Genomic DNA, 16,443 nt, shown 5'->3' with positions numbered 1-16,443 from the left:
TCACCATGCCTGGTGTGTGGGCAGGGTGGGTAGCTGGCTCCAGGGACAAGAATCACATCAGGGGCTACCATTAAGTTGGAAAGGAGGGGGTCCTCCCCTTCCCATGAGAATCCTTTATTTGTCCCAACTGAGGGTGGGTGTGGGGTGTTAAATAAGATTTGACATAGGTGGGGATGCTGTACAGGGGGTCTGGGAAGGTGGCTGGGGGCGGGCAGCAGGTCAGTGCACCTGAGGCTGGGGGTGCCCATGGCAGAGCCCTCCTGGTGGCTCAGGAGGTGGGCCCAGCTTCTCTGCCTCCTGCTCCACTGACTGGCTCCCATATGCACTGTCTTCCTTCATCTCTGCTGGGAGAAAATGGGGACAGGAATGGGACAGTCAGGGCTTCAGGCCTCCAGGCCCAGATCCACCTTCCAGGGAGGCCTCTTTACCTGTGCTAGGCAGCTTGTCTCGGGTCTCCGGATCCCTCAGCAGCCTTACTCCCTCTTCTAGGCCCATGTCAGACAGGGCATCCTGCAGGCCTGCCAGGTCCCCACCAGCAAGCTAAGAAGGCAGAGGGATGAGGTCTGAGTCATGGTTAGGGTGTGTGCTTGGGAGCCCTGGGGCCAAGGAGGCATCTGACTTCAGAGATCCTAAAGGAAGCTGGGGAGGGAGCAGGGCGCAGGGCACCCACCTCGTAGCTGCGCAGGAGGCTGCCACTGGGCGAGGCCGTCTGTCGGTACGTGTCCACCAGGCTGCGTAGTCCCAGCCGCTCTGCCAGTTCTGCCCAGCTGCCTTGGGCTTCTGGCCCATCTAGCAGCTGCTCCAGGTTCTGCAGGGCTGTGTCACTAAGTGACAGCCCTGGCCCTGAGGGGGACACACATAGAGAAATGTTGGTTACCTCCAGAGTTGGGTGGGGACATGGACAGCTGAACACTGCCTTTCTCCCAAGGTAAGCAGACAGACAGGGCCACGAGGGGTGATGGATTCGGCTGGGGTAGAAGGAAGGGAAGCCACCTTCAGAGGTCCTGAAGGAGAAGAGACCTCTGTGAGGAGTCGGGCTGGGGATGCTTGATGCTTCTCACCTATGGGGCTGGGTGGGGTCAGAGGCGGCTCCAGGGTGTTCTGAGCAGCATTGCGCAGCAACGTCTTCACCTGGGGAGACAGCGCACCTCTGACTACCTCCTGCCCTGTCCTTAAGCCTATGTCTTTAAGTCCAGACCCTCTGGACCCTGTCAGAGCACATCTAGTCCCAGGCTGGCCTCACCTTGGTGCTGCGAGTGAGGTCAAGAGGCGTGTGGCCCCGGAAGCTGCTTCGGGTGTCCTTCTCGGGCACCTCAGAGTCCGAGTCACTATCAGAGGTAGGGGGTGAGGGCAGTGGGCACAGGGGCTCCTCGTTCTCAGCATGAATATCAGCACCTGGGAGAGGGAGGCCGTCAGGATGTATGGCGGGAGCCCACACTAAGGACTGCAAAGTGGCGGGGACTGGGAAGCACCTCTTTCCCTTCCCCCCACCCTGTTCAAGTGCCCCTGAGGGTAAGACTGACCAGCCTTCAGAAGGAGGCGGGTGAGGGTCGGGGACCCCAGTCCAGCTGCCAGGTGTAGGGGTGTGTTTCCCGCAAAGGTGCGAGCGTTCACATTGGCCCGGAGCTGGGGGTGTAAGCAGTGAGGGTTGATACCACAGCACGGTCCCCTGGCCACCCCCCAACATGCCTCATTACCATCTTTGATCCCTCCACCACCCTTGGCCCCACTCCTTCCACAATCCTCAGTCCCACCTTGGTGACCAGATGGGTGACCAACCCCAGCTCCTCCATCTCTGTGGCTAGATGCAAGGCTGTTCGGCCCCCCTGCCGCTCTGTAGCCTCCACTTCAGCCCCGCTATCCACCAGCAGATCCAGGCACTCGGGGCTTCGGGCTCGGACTGCCAGGTGCACTGGATACAGTCCTAGGAAGGTGGGATGCTCAGCCTGCAGCTGTGACCCCTAAGGCAGCCCCCGGACCAGCCCTGACCATTCAACTTTGACAACTCATAGTCCACTCTGGGCACTCGCCAAATACCTTCTCTGGTCCCCACCTGCCCCCTAGTCAGGTGAGAATGGGGAGCTCACCCTCAAAGTCAGGCATGTGCAACAGCTTGGGCAAAGCGGGAGCTCCACTCCGAAGCAGTGCACGCAGCAGCTCGGAGGCACCAGCGCCCGCCCGCAGCGCCAGGTGCATGGCCGAGTCTCCATGCCGATCCAGCAGTGCTGGGTCTGCACCCACCTGCAGCAGAAAGCTCACCACCCTCGTCTGCCCGGTGATCACCGCCAGGTGTAGGGGCGTCTGGGATGAAAGAGGGTGAGGGGTGAGCCAGGCCTGAGACCCTCCTGCCTTCCAATCCCTCCCACCTCCTCAGTGGGCGCCCCTGCACCTGGTGCAGGTGGTTGGTGAGGTTGACGATGCCGAGGTGCTGGGCGTGGTAGATGACATGGGCTATCTGCTCAATGACACTGGTCTGCTCGTGGATGATGGCCAGGTGCAGCGGCCTGAGGGTTGGGGATCAAGAGAGTCTGGCCTAGCCACTCAGCATCCTTCTCTCTCAAAGCCCCATTGCCCCCACAGTCTCCCTCGCTGGGGCCCGTGGAACCCAGCACGTGGCCCAGGGCATCCCTGTGCCTGAATTTGACGTTTCTCCGCACCTTTTGAGGTAGGTAGGGCTATTATTGTACCCCTTGCACGGTCGAAAATACTGAAGTTTGGAGAGACCAAGCACCTTGAACCGAGCTAGTGAACAGCGAGGCCGGACTTGAAACTGCAGGGCCCGGCTCCGTGCATGTCCCTTTCCTGCCCCCACCCAGCGCTGAGTTGCCTGGCCCTCAAGGTTGCCTACGTGTCTCCGTTCTCGTCCTGCGCCGTCAGCAGGTGGCGCTGTCCCGCCAGCAGTGCGCGCGCATCCGCGGTGACGCCATAGTCAAGTAGGGCCTGGGCACTGCGCTGCGCCAGGCTGAACAAGCGCGCGTTGTACTCTCGGGCTGGGAGGGACATAGGGCACGGGTCAGGGCTGGGTTCTCAGTCCCGGGCACCCCACCCGCCTGCGCCCCGGAGGCCATACCTCGCTGCAGCATCTCTGGGGCCTGCGGCTCGCACTGGGAGGTCCCGGAGGGGGGTCTCGGCTCTGCGGCTTCCTCCCTAGAGTCCTTGCTGGGTACCGAAGTGGCCATCTGTGCCCCACCCCCGCCGCCAGGGTAGCAGCCCATGGGGGCTGCGCCGGACTGGTAGGGGTTGTAGGCCAGGGAGGAGGGGAAGAAGCCAAGGCTGCCACCTGTGGGTACAGGCAGGACTGTGGGAAGGGAGCATCGGCCAGATTTTTTTTTTTTTTTTGAGAGAGTTTTGCTCTTGTTGCCCAAGCTGGAGTGCAATGGAGCCATCTCGGCTCACGGCAACCTTCACCTCCCAGGTTCAAGCGATTCTCCTGCCTCGGCCTCCCTAGCAGCTTGGATTACAAACATGTGCCACCACACGTGACTAACTTTGTATTTTTAGTAGAGACGGGGTTTCTTCATGTTGGTCAGGCTGGTTTTGAACTCTCGACCTCAGGTAATCCGCCCTCCTAGGCCTCCCAAAGTGCTGAGATTACAGGCATGAGCCACCGAGCCTGGCCTTTGTTTTGTTTTGAGACCGAGTTTCCCTCTTGTTGCCCAGGCTGGAGTGCAGTGCTGCAATCTTGGCTCTCTACAACCTCTGCGTCCTGGGTTTAAGTGATTCTCCTGCCTCAACCTCCTGAGTAGCTGGGATTACAGGTGTCTGCCACCATGTCCAGTTAATTTTTGTATTTTTAGTAGAGACAGGGTTTCACCATGTTGGCCAGGCTGGTCTCAAACTCCTGCACTCAGGTAATCCACCTGCCTCAGCCTCCCAAAGTGCTGGGATTACAGGTGTGAGCCACTGAGCCCAGTCTCTCCCAGATTTTTTTCCTCCACAGCTTCTCTTACCTTTACCCCTCCCTCCATCAGCACTCCCTCACCTCCTCCTCCAGCTCCTCCATAGCCCCCGGCCGAGCCCCCAGAGCCTCCACCCATGTGGGAGCCGCCCCCAAAAGGCTGGGAGAAGGTGGGCAAGGCCTTCCTCCGCTTCCGCTGCACCTCTTCCTTGTCTGGGGACAGAGGAAAATGAGATTGAGCCCAATTATTGTATCATGCCTCAGGGGCCCTTCCCAGAAGAACCCTCAGGCTGGTTCCTAGGAAGCGCCCCCTGGGAGCTTCCACACTCCTGGCTTGGCTCATGCACTCCCACATCTAGACCCTCTTCTAGCCCAGCCTGGCCCCCCGCCATCCCCCAGGGGTCCTCAGCCCAGCTCCACCTTCCACCAGCGGGTAATAGGTGAACTGTTTGGAATCAGACACGTCCCCGCCTCGCTTGCGCTTTAGTTGCAGGAACACGGTTACAGGCCGCTCAATCTTCATCTTGTGATAGGGGGGTGTCCGGAACACAATGGCATACTGAGGGGTGCAGGGAGACACAGGGTGTCAGTGAGTCCTTAGCCTAATTCAGCCCCCAGCCGGGGCCCTAGCCCTGGGTACCTGTTTGTGCACATCTGTGGGAGAGAAGTCCCCAAAGGCCTGCCATCCATTCTCATCATCCTCATAGAACCGAACCTCAATGTCATCTACAAGGAAAATGGAGGCTTGGCCGCAGCTCCTGGTGCAAATCTCTGGGGCCATTTACCCAAGAGCTTCCCTGGCCTCAGTTGTCCACTGGATGTCCGTGGCGCCCAGCCTGGGCTCCAGTCTCACCTTTCTGCACCTTGTCACAAAGCAGGTAAACTTCATCTCCACCCCGAACAGAGCCTGCTGTTTTGTCCATTCGAGAAATCTTCAGGTTTGATGCCCCCGGAGACTCTGGGGTGGGATATGGATTAGCTGAGATGATGCCAAAGCCATGGCCACATTTAAGGAGCTGAGTGCTTTGTATTCGTTGTCTCAGCAACCCAGGTGCTGCAGGAACCACCCAATGTATGCATTTACTAAAAACAGAAGCTTCAGGAGGGAAAATGACTTGCTCAAGATCACTCGGCTCATATGTGACAGGGCCAGGTTCTGAAACCCAGGCCTATTTGACTCCACAGCTTGAGGTCACCCCTCATGCTACCTCTGCCACCAGGCCTGGCACCCTAGGCAGTCAGGATACTCACTGCTGTCATGGATGGGCTGGGAGATGACTGGCTTCAGGGGCAGAGAGAAGGAGCCATCACTGGCTCGAAGGAAGGCAGAGAAGCGCAGCCGGACGATACTCAGGTCCATCACCTTCTTCAGTTCTTTGGCCTCCTGCTCCAGCTCCCGCCGCTCAGCCTCTGGGCAGTGGGCACATGTGTGACACCTGGGCTTCTCTCTCCCTGCTCCTTCCATGAGCACCTCCCATGACCCGCCTGCACCCATACCTGTAAGGCCCTGGGGCCTGGAGCGGAGCCGCTGCCTCTGAAGTTTTTGTATCATAATCTCCATCATGTTCTTCTTGGTCACATGCAGGACACCCAAGTTGTTAAATCTGAGAAGGGGGAATCAGAGGCCTTGGCCCATGCAGCTCTTCCTTCCTGAGGCATCTTCCCCATTGCCAGGGCTCAGCTCAGCCTCTTCAAGGAAGCCATTGTAGATTTTACTTGGGCCCTTGGGTTTGGGGACCAACCTAAGGCTCTCCCCTTGGTAAGATGCTAAGCTCACAGAGGTGGGCTGGGGCCTAGGACTGGCAGGCAATGTGGGGCAATCCCATGGGGGTCAGGGGTAGAGGGCACTTACTGGGCAGTCATGTCCTTGGGCCCTACAGAAACGGCACAGACCCCCAGCTCCGAGCACTGCTTGCCCACCAGACTGTGGGCATGAGCACGAGGTGGGTCACTGTGTGTTACCAGGTCCACTTCGATCTTGGCTGGTCCCTCATAGTTACAGATCTAGGAGGGGCGGGGACTGTCAGTCATGGTCTTGGGTGTGCTGTCCACTCAGCCCACCCTCCAGCACCATCCTGGCTCACCTTGACAGTGGGATAGGTCTTCCGGCCCTTCTCACTGGAGGCACCAGGCAGCCCTCCATGGGAGGGGCCTTCACAGCCATATCGAAATCGGAAGCCTCTCTGAAGGTCCAAGGGCAGAGTGACATTCTGATCAGGGAAGACCCCTCCTCCACCAGCCAGCCATACCCTGGCCAGCAGTGACCACAGTGCCTGGTAGTATCTGCCCTGACCCACAACCACAGCCCAATGATCAGCAGCAGTGACCATCTAATCCCCTGTGGCCTCCTTGGACAAGGACCCCTCCATGTCCTTGTCCAAGGAGGCCACAGGGGATTAGATGGTCACTGCTTGCAGCTAGCTACAACTACCCCATTTGTCCCCAAAGCTGAAAGCATTCCACACTCTCCCTTTTGCTCACTCACCTGCTTAGGCTGTTCCACTATCACCAGGTAGGGGCCATCAGCTGGGGACAGAGAGACCTAGCTGAGCCACGATCTCCAAGCCCCTCCCCCAGGCAGAGGGCACATGCTCTCCCTCCCCCTTCCTTTAGGACTAGAGGAGGTTAGTGAACTTACTGACCTGTCTCTGGTGCTGGCTCCTTGGGTTCCACAATGGAGGAGTTCAATTTGAAATCATCATAGTCAATAATACCATCCAGACCCTGGTTTGGTGAGAGACTGGGGGTGGCATCTGACTCTCAGTGCCCCACGCCCCACCTCCCATCTCCAAGTCCTCAGTGGTCACTCGCCCCTCCTCCTCAGGCATAAGAGAAAGCTCCTTTTGGAAGCAGAGTTGCAGACAGATGGACAGACTGGCACCTGTGAGCATGCAGGTGTAAGGCAGCAGAGGGGGCTCCAGTAGACCGGTGGACAGACACGGGGGGGGGGGCGAGGGGGGGAAGCCGGCCGGGTCGGGGCCAGGCGGCGTGACTCACTGGGTTGTAGCAACTCTCCATGTCTCTGGGCTAGGCCCGGCTCTGTCTAGTGGCTCCGGCCAGGTTCTGCTTCCCAGAATTTTAGGCGCCAGCCTAAAGTTGGGAGGAGTGGTGGAGGGGAGGGGGTCAGATCTACAGTGGGGGTGGGCGGAAGATGGGGGCCCAGATTTGGGGGAGGGTCCGATCTCCTCCAGACGCCTGTCCGGGTGTGGCGGGTGAGATCCGGTGGAGAGTGAGATCCGGAGTTGGGCTTGGCCGGGGAAGGGGCAGGAAAGTTAGAGCAGCTTAGGAAAGTCCCGAAAATACCAGGGGGAGGCGGGGCCGGAGGGGGCGGGCCTGGAAATGACGCCACTTTCCCCGCCCTCACGACGGGAGGGGCTAGAGGTCCTCGCCGGTCAGTTGGTGCCCGCTGAAGAGCTGGGGGCAGAGGGCGAGGAGAATCCAGGAAGCTCCAGTGGGAGTTAAGCTCCCTCCTCCCTCCAGGAAAGGGAACAGGAGGGTCCTTCACAGCCTGGGGAGGCTGGCAGTCTGGGGCCAAGTCCGCTTCCCGCTCCCCTCCCATGGTCTGGAGCAACCTTGGGATTTTCTGTCATGAGGGAGGCTGATAAACCCCGGGGGCTTTTGGGGGGACATTCCTGAGGCCTCTTCGAACTGCCTGTAGGCGGGGGCTCTCCCGGGGGAGGCCCTGGGGTTCTGCCCCAAAAACGCGATTCTGGGGCCGCGGGAAAAGTGTCTCCTCCTTGGGATAGGCTCCTCTTTTCTTTCCCAAACCTCACAACAGCTGCTGGTCCCACACCGCACTGGCTCTGGGCGCGCAGGCAACAGCGAAACCTCTGCACGCTTCCCACCCAATACGAGCGTGTGTCTCCATCACAACTCTGCAAGTTTCAGCTGTAGTGCTTGGGTGCATGTTGTGTGTGCATGGCGTCAACATGAGTGTGCAAGCGAGCATATGTGTCCACAGGTGAGTCCCGAGATTCTCACTGTGGGTGCGGGTCAGCGCCTGTCTTAATGTACAGGCACAGGTGAGTGTATCTTGAGTTTGTGCATGGAGGGTGTGGGTGCAGGTACCAGTGCACTGGCGGGCGCGTCTCCGAGTGCATGTGTGTGCGCCAGCACAGGCGCAGGTGTACGTACGGGTCCGCGTGTCTTTGTACGAGGGTGTCGACGTGGATCCGAGTGTCGTCGCCTGCGCGTCCTCTCTGGATGTGTGCAGCTGCTGCTCTCCAGCCCCGGCGCTGTCCACTAAGGGCCCTCCTCCCGCTCTTCTCTTGTCCCGGCCACCCAGGGGTCTGAACCCAGCCACTCACCGTGGCGGCGGCAGCTCCGGTTCCGGCTTCTCTCCGCGCCCGACCCACCTGGGACCGACCAAGACACCTCGCCAGCCAACAGGGCTCGGGGCCGGGAAAGCCCCTTCTCGAACCCCCGAGGGGGAATTCCCATGACGTTTCCGTGTGTCATGCCCCATGCCCTTTTTCATTGGCTGAAAGTTTAACTCTGAGCTGGTGCAGCCAACCCGGAGCGACTCGGGCGTGCCCGGAGGGGTCGGGCTCGCTCAGGGCGAGGAGCTGGGTGACTGGCCACCAGGCGCAAGCACGGCCGGGGACCCCCGAGAAGGCACCCGCCGACCCAGCGCCACCCCGGGCAGGCCGGAGCTTCTGCTCCTGCTCAGCGTTCGCTGCGCCTGAAGCTTGGCTTTCTCTGAAGCTGGGGAACTCCAGGGGGAAGCCGGCGGCCCCTGCCCGGAGCGGCTAGCTGCCGGCTGCCGGGAAGTTAGCGCAAGAGGAAGGAAGTTGCTCTTGCGGTCGGTCCCGGCGGTGCCCTCTGGTGGCCTCCCTGGGGCCTTGAGGAGACTGAACGGCACGGACCCCTCTCGCTCGGTTTCATCAGCCTCAGGGCTCCCAGAGAGACAGTCCCAACCTTGGACACTTTAAAAGGTGGCAGGTTCCCAAAGGGCCACAACTCAGGAGCTCTGCGCAGGAGAAGGGAAATGAAGTGTTTATTCAGCACGGAGATCTGGATTATTAGAACTGAAAAGGCATCCGGAGTTTACACAGCTCAAACTTCCACTGCTGTGGGAAATTGCCTCTTGTTTTAGTGTCAGGCTGCAGTGCAGTGAGGCGATCTCGGCTCACTGCAACTTCCGCCTCCCAGGTTCAAATCATTCTCCTGCTGCAGACTCCCGAGTGGGCGCCCGCCACCATGCCTGGCTAATTTATATATTTTTAGTAGATTGGATTTTCCTTGTGGTTTCTCTCACCACGTTGGCCAGGCTGGTCTCGAACTCTGACCTCAGGTTATCCGCTGGCCTCCACCTTCCAGAATGCTGGGATTACAGTCGTGAGCCACCATGCACGGCCTATTTTATTTATTTATTTATTTATTTATTTATTTATTTATGTTTTGAGACAGGATCTTGCTCTATCACCCAGGCTGGGGTACAGTGGACTGATCATGGCTCACTGCAACCTTGAACTCCAGGGTCCAGCGATCCTCTCACCCTCCCGAGTAGCTGGGACTGCAGGTGCACACCATCACACCTGGTGAATTTTTAAATTTTTAGTAGAGATGGATCTCACTATGTTGCCCAGGCTGGTCTTAAACTCCTGGACTGAAGTGGTCCTATTTTGGCTCACAGACGTGAGCCACCGTCTCCTGCCACATTGCCTCTTATATACCTCCCAATTTCCACCTGAACACTTCTAGAGGCAGCAAGGTCAGGAGAGGAATTCACCAAACACTGAGTATGTAGATGGACCTCTCTGGTCAGCATGAGCCTTTAACTGTCTCTTAACTCTTTCCCATTCATGTTCTGACTCATTATAAAGATGAGGAGTAACACAGAAAACAGAAGTATCCCAATCACATTTCAGTTGCACTCTATATTCTAAACTCATTACTCAATCTCCCAACCATACGACAGTTTGTCGGAGGTTATTAATCTGATTAGCTATGTTCTGATCTATTTTAGTTTGAGAATTCCACAGCAGAGCAGAATTTTCTCCCATGTATTTACATAGTCTGCTGGTCTGCTGTTTGCACTGTTGAACGTAAAGCAACTCCAGCTACTGCAGCAGTAGCTGGGACAGCAATCGGTCCCATAATGATTAAAGTAGCAATGAAACACCAAGAGTGCCTCAAGATCTTTTGAAGAATTTCAGTAATAATAGGCACAGAAGGAGAGGACTCCCAAGGATGGGAAAGCTTCACAGATATCCATACTCCTTCTTGGGCTCTTACCACTAAAATGGAATAATCAGTATTATACAAGGAAGAATTCACACAAGAAAACAATCTACATTCTTGACAAATCAAGTCACATGATTATTAGGGAGATCAAGTTTTAAATCGCCCATCACAAGCAGGAAAGGGGGTGGATGCAACTCTATATCCAGACTGTATAATTGTGAACCAATTCTAACATGTAATTAAAATTATATTGGGTTGGCTTAGTGTGTTTTCCTTCCCAAATCTTTACCTTTTTCAGTGCCATTAATATTTTCCATAACTCCTTATGTTTGGCTTCTACAACTGGCCATATCATTTGAAGTTGAGGTTCCACTATACCACCATTATGCCCAGATAATAGGAACTTTTGCTGTACTTCTTATGGTTTCCACCCTCTGATCATTTTGTTTAGATGCAGGGTGACCAATACCTACAGACTGAGAGGTGGGCCTCATAAATGCCTCTTTAGGGGACCAGTCAATAATGACTCCATATGAATCACTATGCAACACCTCTGCCTGCCCTGTGATACAGTCTTCCCAGGAAAATACATTCATTTTTTCAGACCATGTCCAATCCACTTTACAGATAGGTTTTTGAGGGTGGTAAACTTTGATTACAGGAGCATAATCATTATAATAAATACTAGGACCAGAAAGCATATGTAATTGTGCCACAGAGTGATGACATTCAAGCACTATCACCAGCCAAGACTGATGGCTGGGAAGTAGGCAACTGTTGGCTTTTCCCAAGCAAATAAATAGATGCTCAAATCCCAAGGAGATATTCATAACTGTTCTCTCCTCTTGAAGGCGAGACGGGCCCCAGTTATCTATAGGTTCTGGCATCCATGAGCTGTTATTAGTATATACATCTACTAACTTGTGGGATCTAGTCAAGTCATATGTCGCAATAAAGGAGGGAAAGGAATGTATGCCCGATATGAAATTTCCTCCCACTCCTGCCCCTACTACAGGAATACTCACTGCAATGGTGATAACTGCCATCATCACTACCATCAAGTTGCTCATAGTAACAGGCTGTCCTGCTTTTTTCAGGTTTTCCTCAGCCATCCGTGAAAGCTTCTTAACCTGACCCCAAGTCGGTGGTGATATTTGGCATGCTCCCCTTGTGGGAGCAGTACTTTGTCTCAGTGTTAGTTTAGCCATTTCCATGACTGGGCAGGGGGTCCTCTGGTTCCTCCCAGAATGCAAACCTCTTCTTTTGTATCTGGCTCATGATAAGGCTTTAAGTATCTAGATGGTACCCACACCAGCTATTGATTTGGACTTGGAGAAACACAAGCAAATTCTCTACCGCATGTTATTACATTGCCTTTTCCCCAACTTTTTGTGAATGTGTCTCGCTACCAGATTAATTGCCCTAAGTTCTCTTCTTTGGATTTTTATTCAGGTATTGTTCAGCTGCCGTTATTTGTCATCCCCTTGGCAAACTTAAAAAATTTTAAGTTAGTAACGCTAAGTTATGCTGCATTTGTGGGGTTCTGTATTTACTGTTTCCCCTTTCTGTTTCTGCAGTTGCTGTTTAAGGGAAAGATTCATCCATTAGACAATAGCCTATCCCTTGAGAGTTATATGGGATACCTGTAATATGAGTAATGTTTCATTGTTTAAAAAATGCTGCTAAGGAATGACTAACATATCCTGGGGTGTTATCCATTTTTATGGAAGACGGAATACCCATAACCGCAAAACACTGTATTAGCAAAACACTGTATTAGATGTCATTTGACACGTTGCCCAAACAAAATCAGAAAAAGTATCTATACAAACGTGTACATATGCTAACTTTCCAAAAGATCAAACATGGGTAACATCTATCTGCCGCAAAGTGTTAGGTTCTAACCCCTGAGGGTTTACACCTCCTGAACTGGAGGGAGAATTGACTGACAAGTTGAACGGGTTTAAATAATCCTTTTAACTTCTTTCCAGGTTAAATTATATCAGCTTCTCAGTCCTGCTGCGTTTACATGAGTCGGTGTGTGAAAATGTTGAGCATCAGATAAGACTGTAGCCGCGAGCTGATCTGCAGACTGATTGCTTGCTGTTAGAGCCCCTGGAAGAATATTGTGACCTCTAATGTCAGTAACGTAAAAGGGATGCATCTGTTTCTTCTGTTTGTAATTGAGTACATAGTTTCGTAAGTTGATCATCTGTATTAAAAACACAGTTGAGCACAATCAGCCGAGTAGAGTGTACAACTTATGCAGAATTAGAAATTACATTAATAGGTTTTTTTTGAAATTTGATAATACCTGAATGACAGCTGCCAACTCTGCCTTTTGAACTGATGTATAAGGAGTTTGAATAACTTTGCTTTCAGATCCTGAATAAGAAGCTTTACCATTACTTGATCCATCTATAAAAACATTTTCTGTGTTTTCAATGGGATTCAATGTAGTGATTTTGGGTAAAATCCAATTGGCCAATTTCAAAAGAAAATTGAAAATTTTTGTTTTTTGGATAACGATTATCTAAAGTGCCCACAAAATTTGCCAAATAGATTTGCCAAGTTACGCTATTAATATAGGCTTGCTGAATTTGAATTTTTGTAAGAGGTACTATTATTCTTTTGGGATCAAATCCATGTAATTTTACAACTTGAGACCTCCCAATTCTAATCAAAGTTGCAATTTGATCCAAATATAGAGTAAGAGTGTGAGTGTTGTTCTGAGGTAAAAACAGCCACTCCAGTAAGTCCTGGTTTTGAATGATAACTTCTGTAGGAGAGTGTTGAGTAGGGAAAATTAACAATTCTAAAGGCTCATCAGGATCAGTTCTATTTACTTGAGCCTTATGAATTTTTTCTTCAGTTACTGCAATTCTGTTTAAGGTTCCTTAGTTAACTCTCGAGGGCTATTGAGACTGGAGTCTCCTTGAAGAATAGAAAACAAATTACTCACAGCATAAGTTGCAATGCCTAAAGTAGGTCATATCCAACTGATATCTCCAAGTAACTTCTGGAAATCATTTAGAGTTTTAGAATTATCCCTCTGATGGATGTCTTTTGAGGTATTATAGTAGTATCTTCTACTGATGTGCCTAAATACAAATAAGGAGTTGTAGTTTGAATTTTATCTGGAGCTATTCTGAACCCAGCATATTGAGTGGATCCTTTCAAATGGTCATAGCATTTTATATGTAGTTCTCTATTTGGTGCGTACAAAGAATATCATTCATATAATGAATAACATAACACTGAGGAAATTCCTTTCTGGTGGGCTCAATAGCTTGGCCCATGTAAGTTTGACAAATTGTGGGACTGTTTAACATCTCTTGGGGAAGCACTTGACAATTACATTTTTTAGCAGGTTTTTGATTATTTATAGAAGGAATAGTTGTAGCAGGACTGGCAGTGGACAAACCTCTCAAACACTGAACTGAGAAAGAAAGTGGCTTTTTATTTGGCTGGGAGCTGTGTCAGGCTAATGCCTTAATGACTGCGCTCCCTGAAAAGCAGGTGCCAGGTGCGGTGGCTCACGCCTGTAATCCTAGCACTTTGGGAGGCTGAGGCGGGTGGATCACCTGAGGTCAGGAATTCAAGACCAGCCTGACCAATACAGTGAAACCCTGTCTTTAAATAAAAAAAAAAAAAGAAAAAGAAAAGAAAGAAAAGCAGCTTCTTTCCATTTTTATAGGCTTATAACTCTAAAGGAGAAACTGAGGTGAAACTGTGTCATTGTCCATTGGCTGGACAATTGACCTCATAGGCTTTGGCGTCACTGATTTGCTAGTTCATATGTGGCATGCAAGGGAATAGGCAAGGGAGGGGGCTTACAGAGACAAGACAAAAGCAGTAAATCATTAGTTGGCAGAGATATTTCCAGGAGGGGGTCTGTGTCATGTAAATGTGGAGGACATGACCCAATGCTGGGGTCTGGCCAGTAGTGATAACATTCTTTGCAACACTTTCAAGGCTTATAGATAGCAGAGATGCTGGGAACCAAAAAGGGAGTTATCTTCCCAGTCCTTGGGCCTCACTGTGGCCTGGTCAGTGGTGTCAGCAAGTTGCCTGACCACGGATTCAAGCTCTTTGGTATTTTATCTCTTTTTATCCTCCTTCCCATCCAGACGGGAGGAGGTGGAGGTCTGCGAGAAGGGAGATGGGGAGGGGGTCTCCCCTCTCATAGTGAATGTAAATCTCTCACAGTCCTTTTCTGCCAAAGGAATTGTAAAGAAACAGTCCCTTCAAATCAATAACAATTAATGGCTAATTTTTTGGAATCATAGTGGGTTAAGGTAGTCCAGGTTGCAGAGCTCCCATTGGTTTGGAGAGCTGCCTTAATTGCTCTAACATCTGTTAATATTCTCCATTTTCCAGATTTCTTTTTTATTACAAAAACAGGAACGTTCCCTGGTGAAAATGTGGGTGCTCTATGTCCCTTTTCTAATTGTTCAGCAGGTAAGTTTTCTAAAGCCTCCAGCTTTTCCTGTGTAAGCGGCCATTGTTCTATCCAAATTGGTTTATTATTTAACCATTTTAAAGCTATTGATTCTGGAGGCTTAACAATGGCTGCCATTAAAAATGATATCCTAAACCATGTTGAGAATTTTGTCCTTTTACTTCTAAAGTTTCCTTTAAACCCTATAAATGTTTTCCTAGTCCCATCCTGGGCACATAGCCATGTCCTGCATCACTTGTTGAGTCTGGAACTATACGATTGTTCAGGCATTAAGACTTTGGCTCCCCACTGCTGTAATAAGTCTCTTGCTCACAAGTTTTAATAGGAATCTGAGTTGCAATAGGCTGAATAGTTCCAGGCTTTCCTTCAGGCTCTTCACATGGCAAGGTAAGACTGCTTTGATATACCTCTGAGGCCTGTCTCACTCCAACTACATTAAACTGAGCATTTTGCACAGGCCATGAAGAGGGCCAGTGCTGGAGAGAAATAATTGAAACATCTGCTCCAGTATCAACTAAACCTTTAAATTTCTTACCTTGAATAGTGACTGAGCATGTTGGGTGTTTCTTCATAATCTGATTGACCCAGTACACTGCTTTGCCCTGTTTATTTGTGCTTCCAAATCGTCTGATTCTTTTGTCTTTACTTTGACCTAATTTTATGTAAAATTATGAGTTGTGCTATGTGTTCTCCAGGCTCAGCACTCCAAGGAACGGAACCCTGTAAAATCACTATGAATAACTCCAGTATGAACATTATTCCTTGAGTATTAAGGCTAGATCTCCCTAAAAGCAGACATACTGTCCCTGACGGCAAAGGTCCATAAACTCCAGTTGGTATTTTTTATGGAGGCTCCCCAGAAAAAGTACTTATTTTTTGAGTGCTGCATAAATCTACTGTTGCACTCTAGTGGTGGTGGGGGACAAGCATTGTACGGGGATGATGGAGTAACTTGAGCAGGATAGACCCCGGGTGGAATCAGGGCCCAGGAAGGGCCCTCATCCCATTTCCCAAAATCGGATTCTGTTCCTTGTCAAATTGTGAATGACATTGATTAGCGCAATGTTTTCCTTTTTTACATTTAGGGCAAATGCCTGGTTCAGCACTTTTTGTTTTTAGCCTTAGCTGAGGTCCTGCTCTTAGATTTTGTCTGCAATCCCTTTTTGTATGTCCCCATTTTCCACAATTAAAACAAGCTCTGGGAAATGCAGCAGCCCCTTTGTTTACCTGTTATCCTGCCATAGCTTGCACTAATAAAGTAGCCTTTATGTAAATTTCCTCCAATGCCATCACAAGCTTTAATATACTCCATCAAACGAGCCTTTCCTTTAAGCCGCTATATAGCAGCCTGACATTCTGTGTTAGCATTACTGAATGCTAGCAGGCACAACACTATGTCCTGAGCTTCTGTATCTGCAATTGCCTTTCTTACTGCTTCTTGTAATCTAGCTATAAAATCTGCATACAGCTCCTTTGGTCCTTGTCCCACTGTACTAAAGGATGGAAACTTTTTGCCTCCTGAAATCTTTTCCCAAGCTCTTAAACACACTTTTAAAATCTGCTCTACAGCCTCTTCATCCGTGGTTGCTTGATGGCGTCATTGAGCCCAGGCACTAATTTTTGTGAGCTGCTCTATAGTAATATTAATTGGAGGTTAAGCATTAGCATTTATATTAGCTTGAATATTAGCCTCATCAGCCCACCAGGTTTTAAATTGTAAAACTTGAGAAGGAGCAAGCAAGCTCGAGTTAAGGTGTCCCAATCAACAGGAATTAGTCTATGAGAGGTGGCCACATTTCTAAACAGTCCCATAAGAAATGGAGATCCACTGGCCATATTGGCTAATTGCTTGTTTACATTCCTTTAGGAGTTTAAATGGAAAAGCCTCCAATGTTAC

The 16,443-nt window shown here is 51.2% G+C and overlaps 1 protein-coding gene and 2 long non-coding RNA genes across 9 annotated transcripts; 1 reads left to right on the top strand and 2 right to left on the bottom strand.

Annotated features, from left to right (window-relative positions):
- Window positions 1-70: 70 nt before the first annotated feature.
- On the bottom strand, window positions 71-8,314 carry NFKB2 (nuclear factor kappa B subunit 2). 7 transcript variants are annotated; one of them, XM_078346389.1, is made up of 23 exons: window positions 8,033-8,314; window positions 6,896-6,988; window positions 6,541-6,622; window positions 6,384-6,424; window positions 5,983-6,081; window positions 5,751-5,902; window positions 5,396-5,502; window positions 5,150-5,308; window positions 4,752-4,952; window positions 4,539-4,624; window positions 4,319-4,457; window positions 3,983-4,111; window positions 3,071-3,280; window positions 2,849-2,990; window positions 2,390-2,504; window positions 2,088-2,301; window positions 1,755-1,924; window positions 1,524-1,626; window positions 1,244-1,395; window positions 1,062-1,131; window positions 671-843; window positions 429-540; window positions 71-344 (listed from the first exon to the last, which is right to left on the bottom strand). In XM_078346389.1, the coding sequence occupies exons 2-23, from the start codon at window positions 6,914-6,916 to the stop codon at window positions 220-222; spliced, it is 2,802 nt and encodes a 933-aa protein (XP_078202515.1). In that variant the 5' UTR covers window positions 6,917-6,988; window positions 8,033-8,314; the 3' UTR covers window positions 71-219. The 7 variants fall into 7 exon arrangements, with proteins under 7 accessions (XP_078202515.1, XP_035124809.2, XP_078202517.1 ...); XM_035268918.3 differs by having other exon boundaries at window positions 4,752-4,856; XM_078346391.1 differs by having other exon boundaries at window positions 71-341; window positions 4,752-4,856.
- On the top strand, window positions 7,745-13,758 carry LOC144578741 (uncharacterized). The gene is made up of 2 exons (XR_013525100.1): window positions 7,745-7,859; window positions 12,076-13,758. It is a non-coding gene; the product is annotated as an uncharacterized LOC144578741 (long non-coding RNA).
- On the bottom strand, window positions 11,848-13,185 carry LOC144578742 (uncharacterized). Its single transcript, XR_013525101.1, has 2 exons — window positions 13,047-13,185; window positions 11,848-12,296 (listed from the first exon to the last, which is right to left on the bottom strand). It is a non-coding gene; the product is annotated as an uncharacterized LOC144578742 (long non-coding RNA).
- Window positions 13,759-16,443: the final 2,685 nt, after the last annotated feature.

Source organism: Callithrix jacchus, chromosome 12 (assembly GCF_049354715.1).
Source record: "Callithrix jacchus isolate 240 chromosome 12, calJac240_pri, whole genome shotgun sequence".
NCBI lineage: Eukaryota > Metazoa > Chordata > Mammalia > Primates > Cebidae > Callithrix > Callithrix jacchus.
This window is presented reverse-complemented; position numbering and strand designations above follow the sequence as displayed.

What these genes read in the sequence shown, in the direction of transcription:
- NFKB2 (XM_078346389.1), bottom strand. Translation starts at nt 6,916, where the DNA reads ATGGAGAGTTGCTACAACCCA. An exon ending in GACCCCACCCAGCCCCATAG is followed by an intron (nt 844 to 1,061) that starts GTGAGAAGCATC and finishes TGTCCCCCTCAG; the next exon opens with GGCCAGGGCTGTCACTTAGT. An exon ending in GCCTCCTGCGCAGCTACGAG is followed by an intron (nt 541 to 670) that starts GTGGGTGCCCTG and finishes CTGCCTTCTTAG; the next exon opens with CTTGCTGGTGGGGACCTGGC.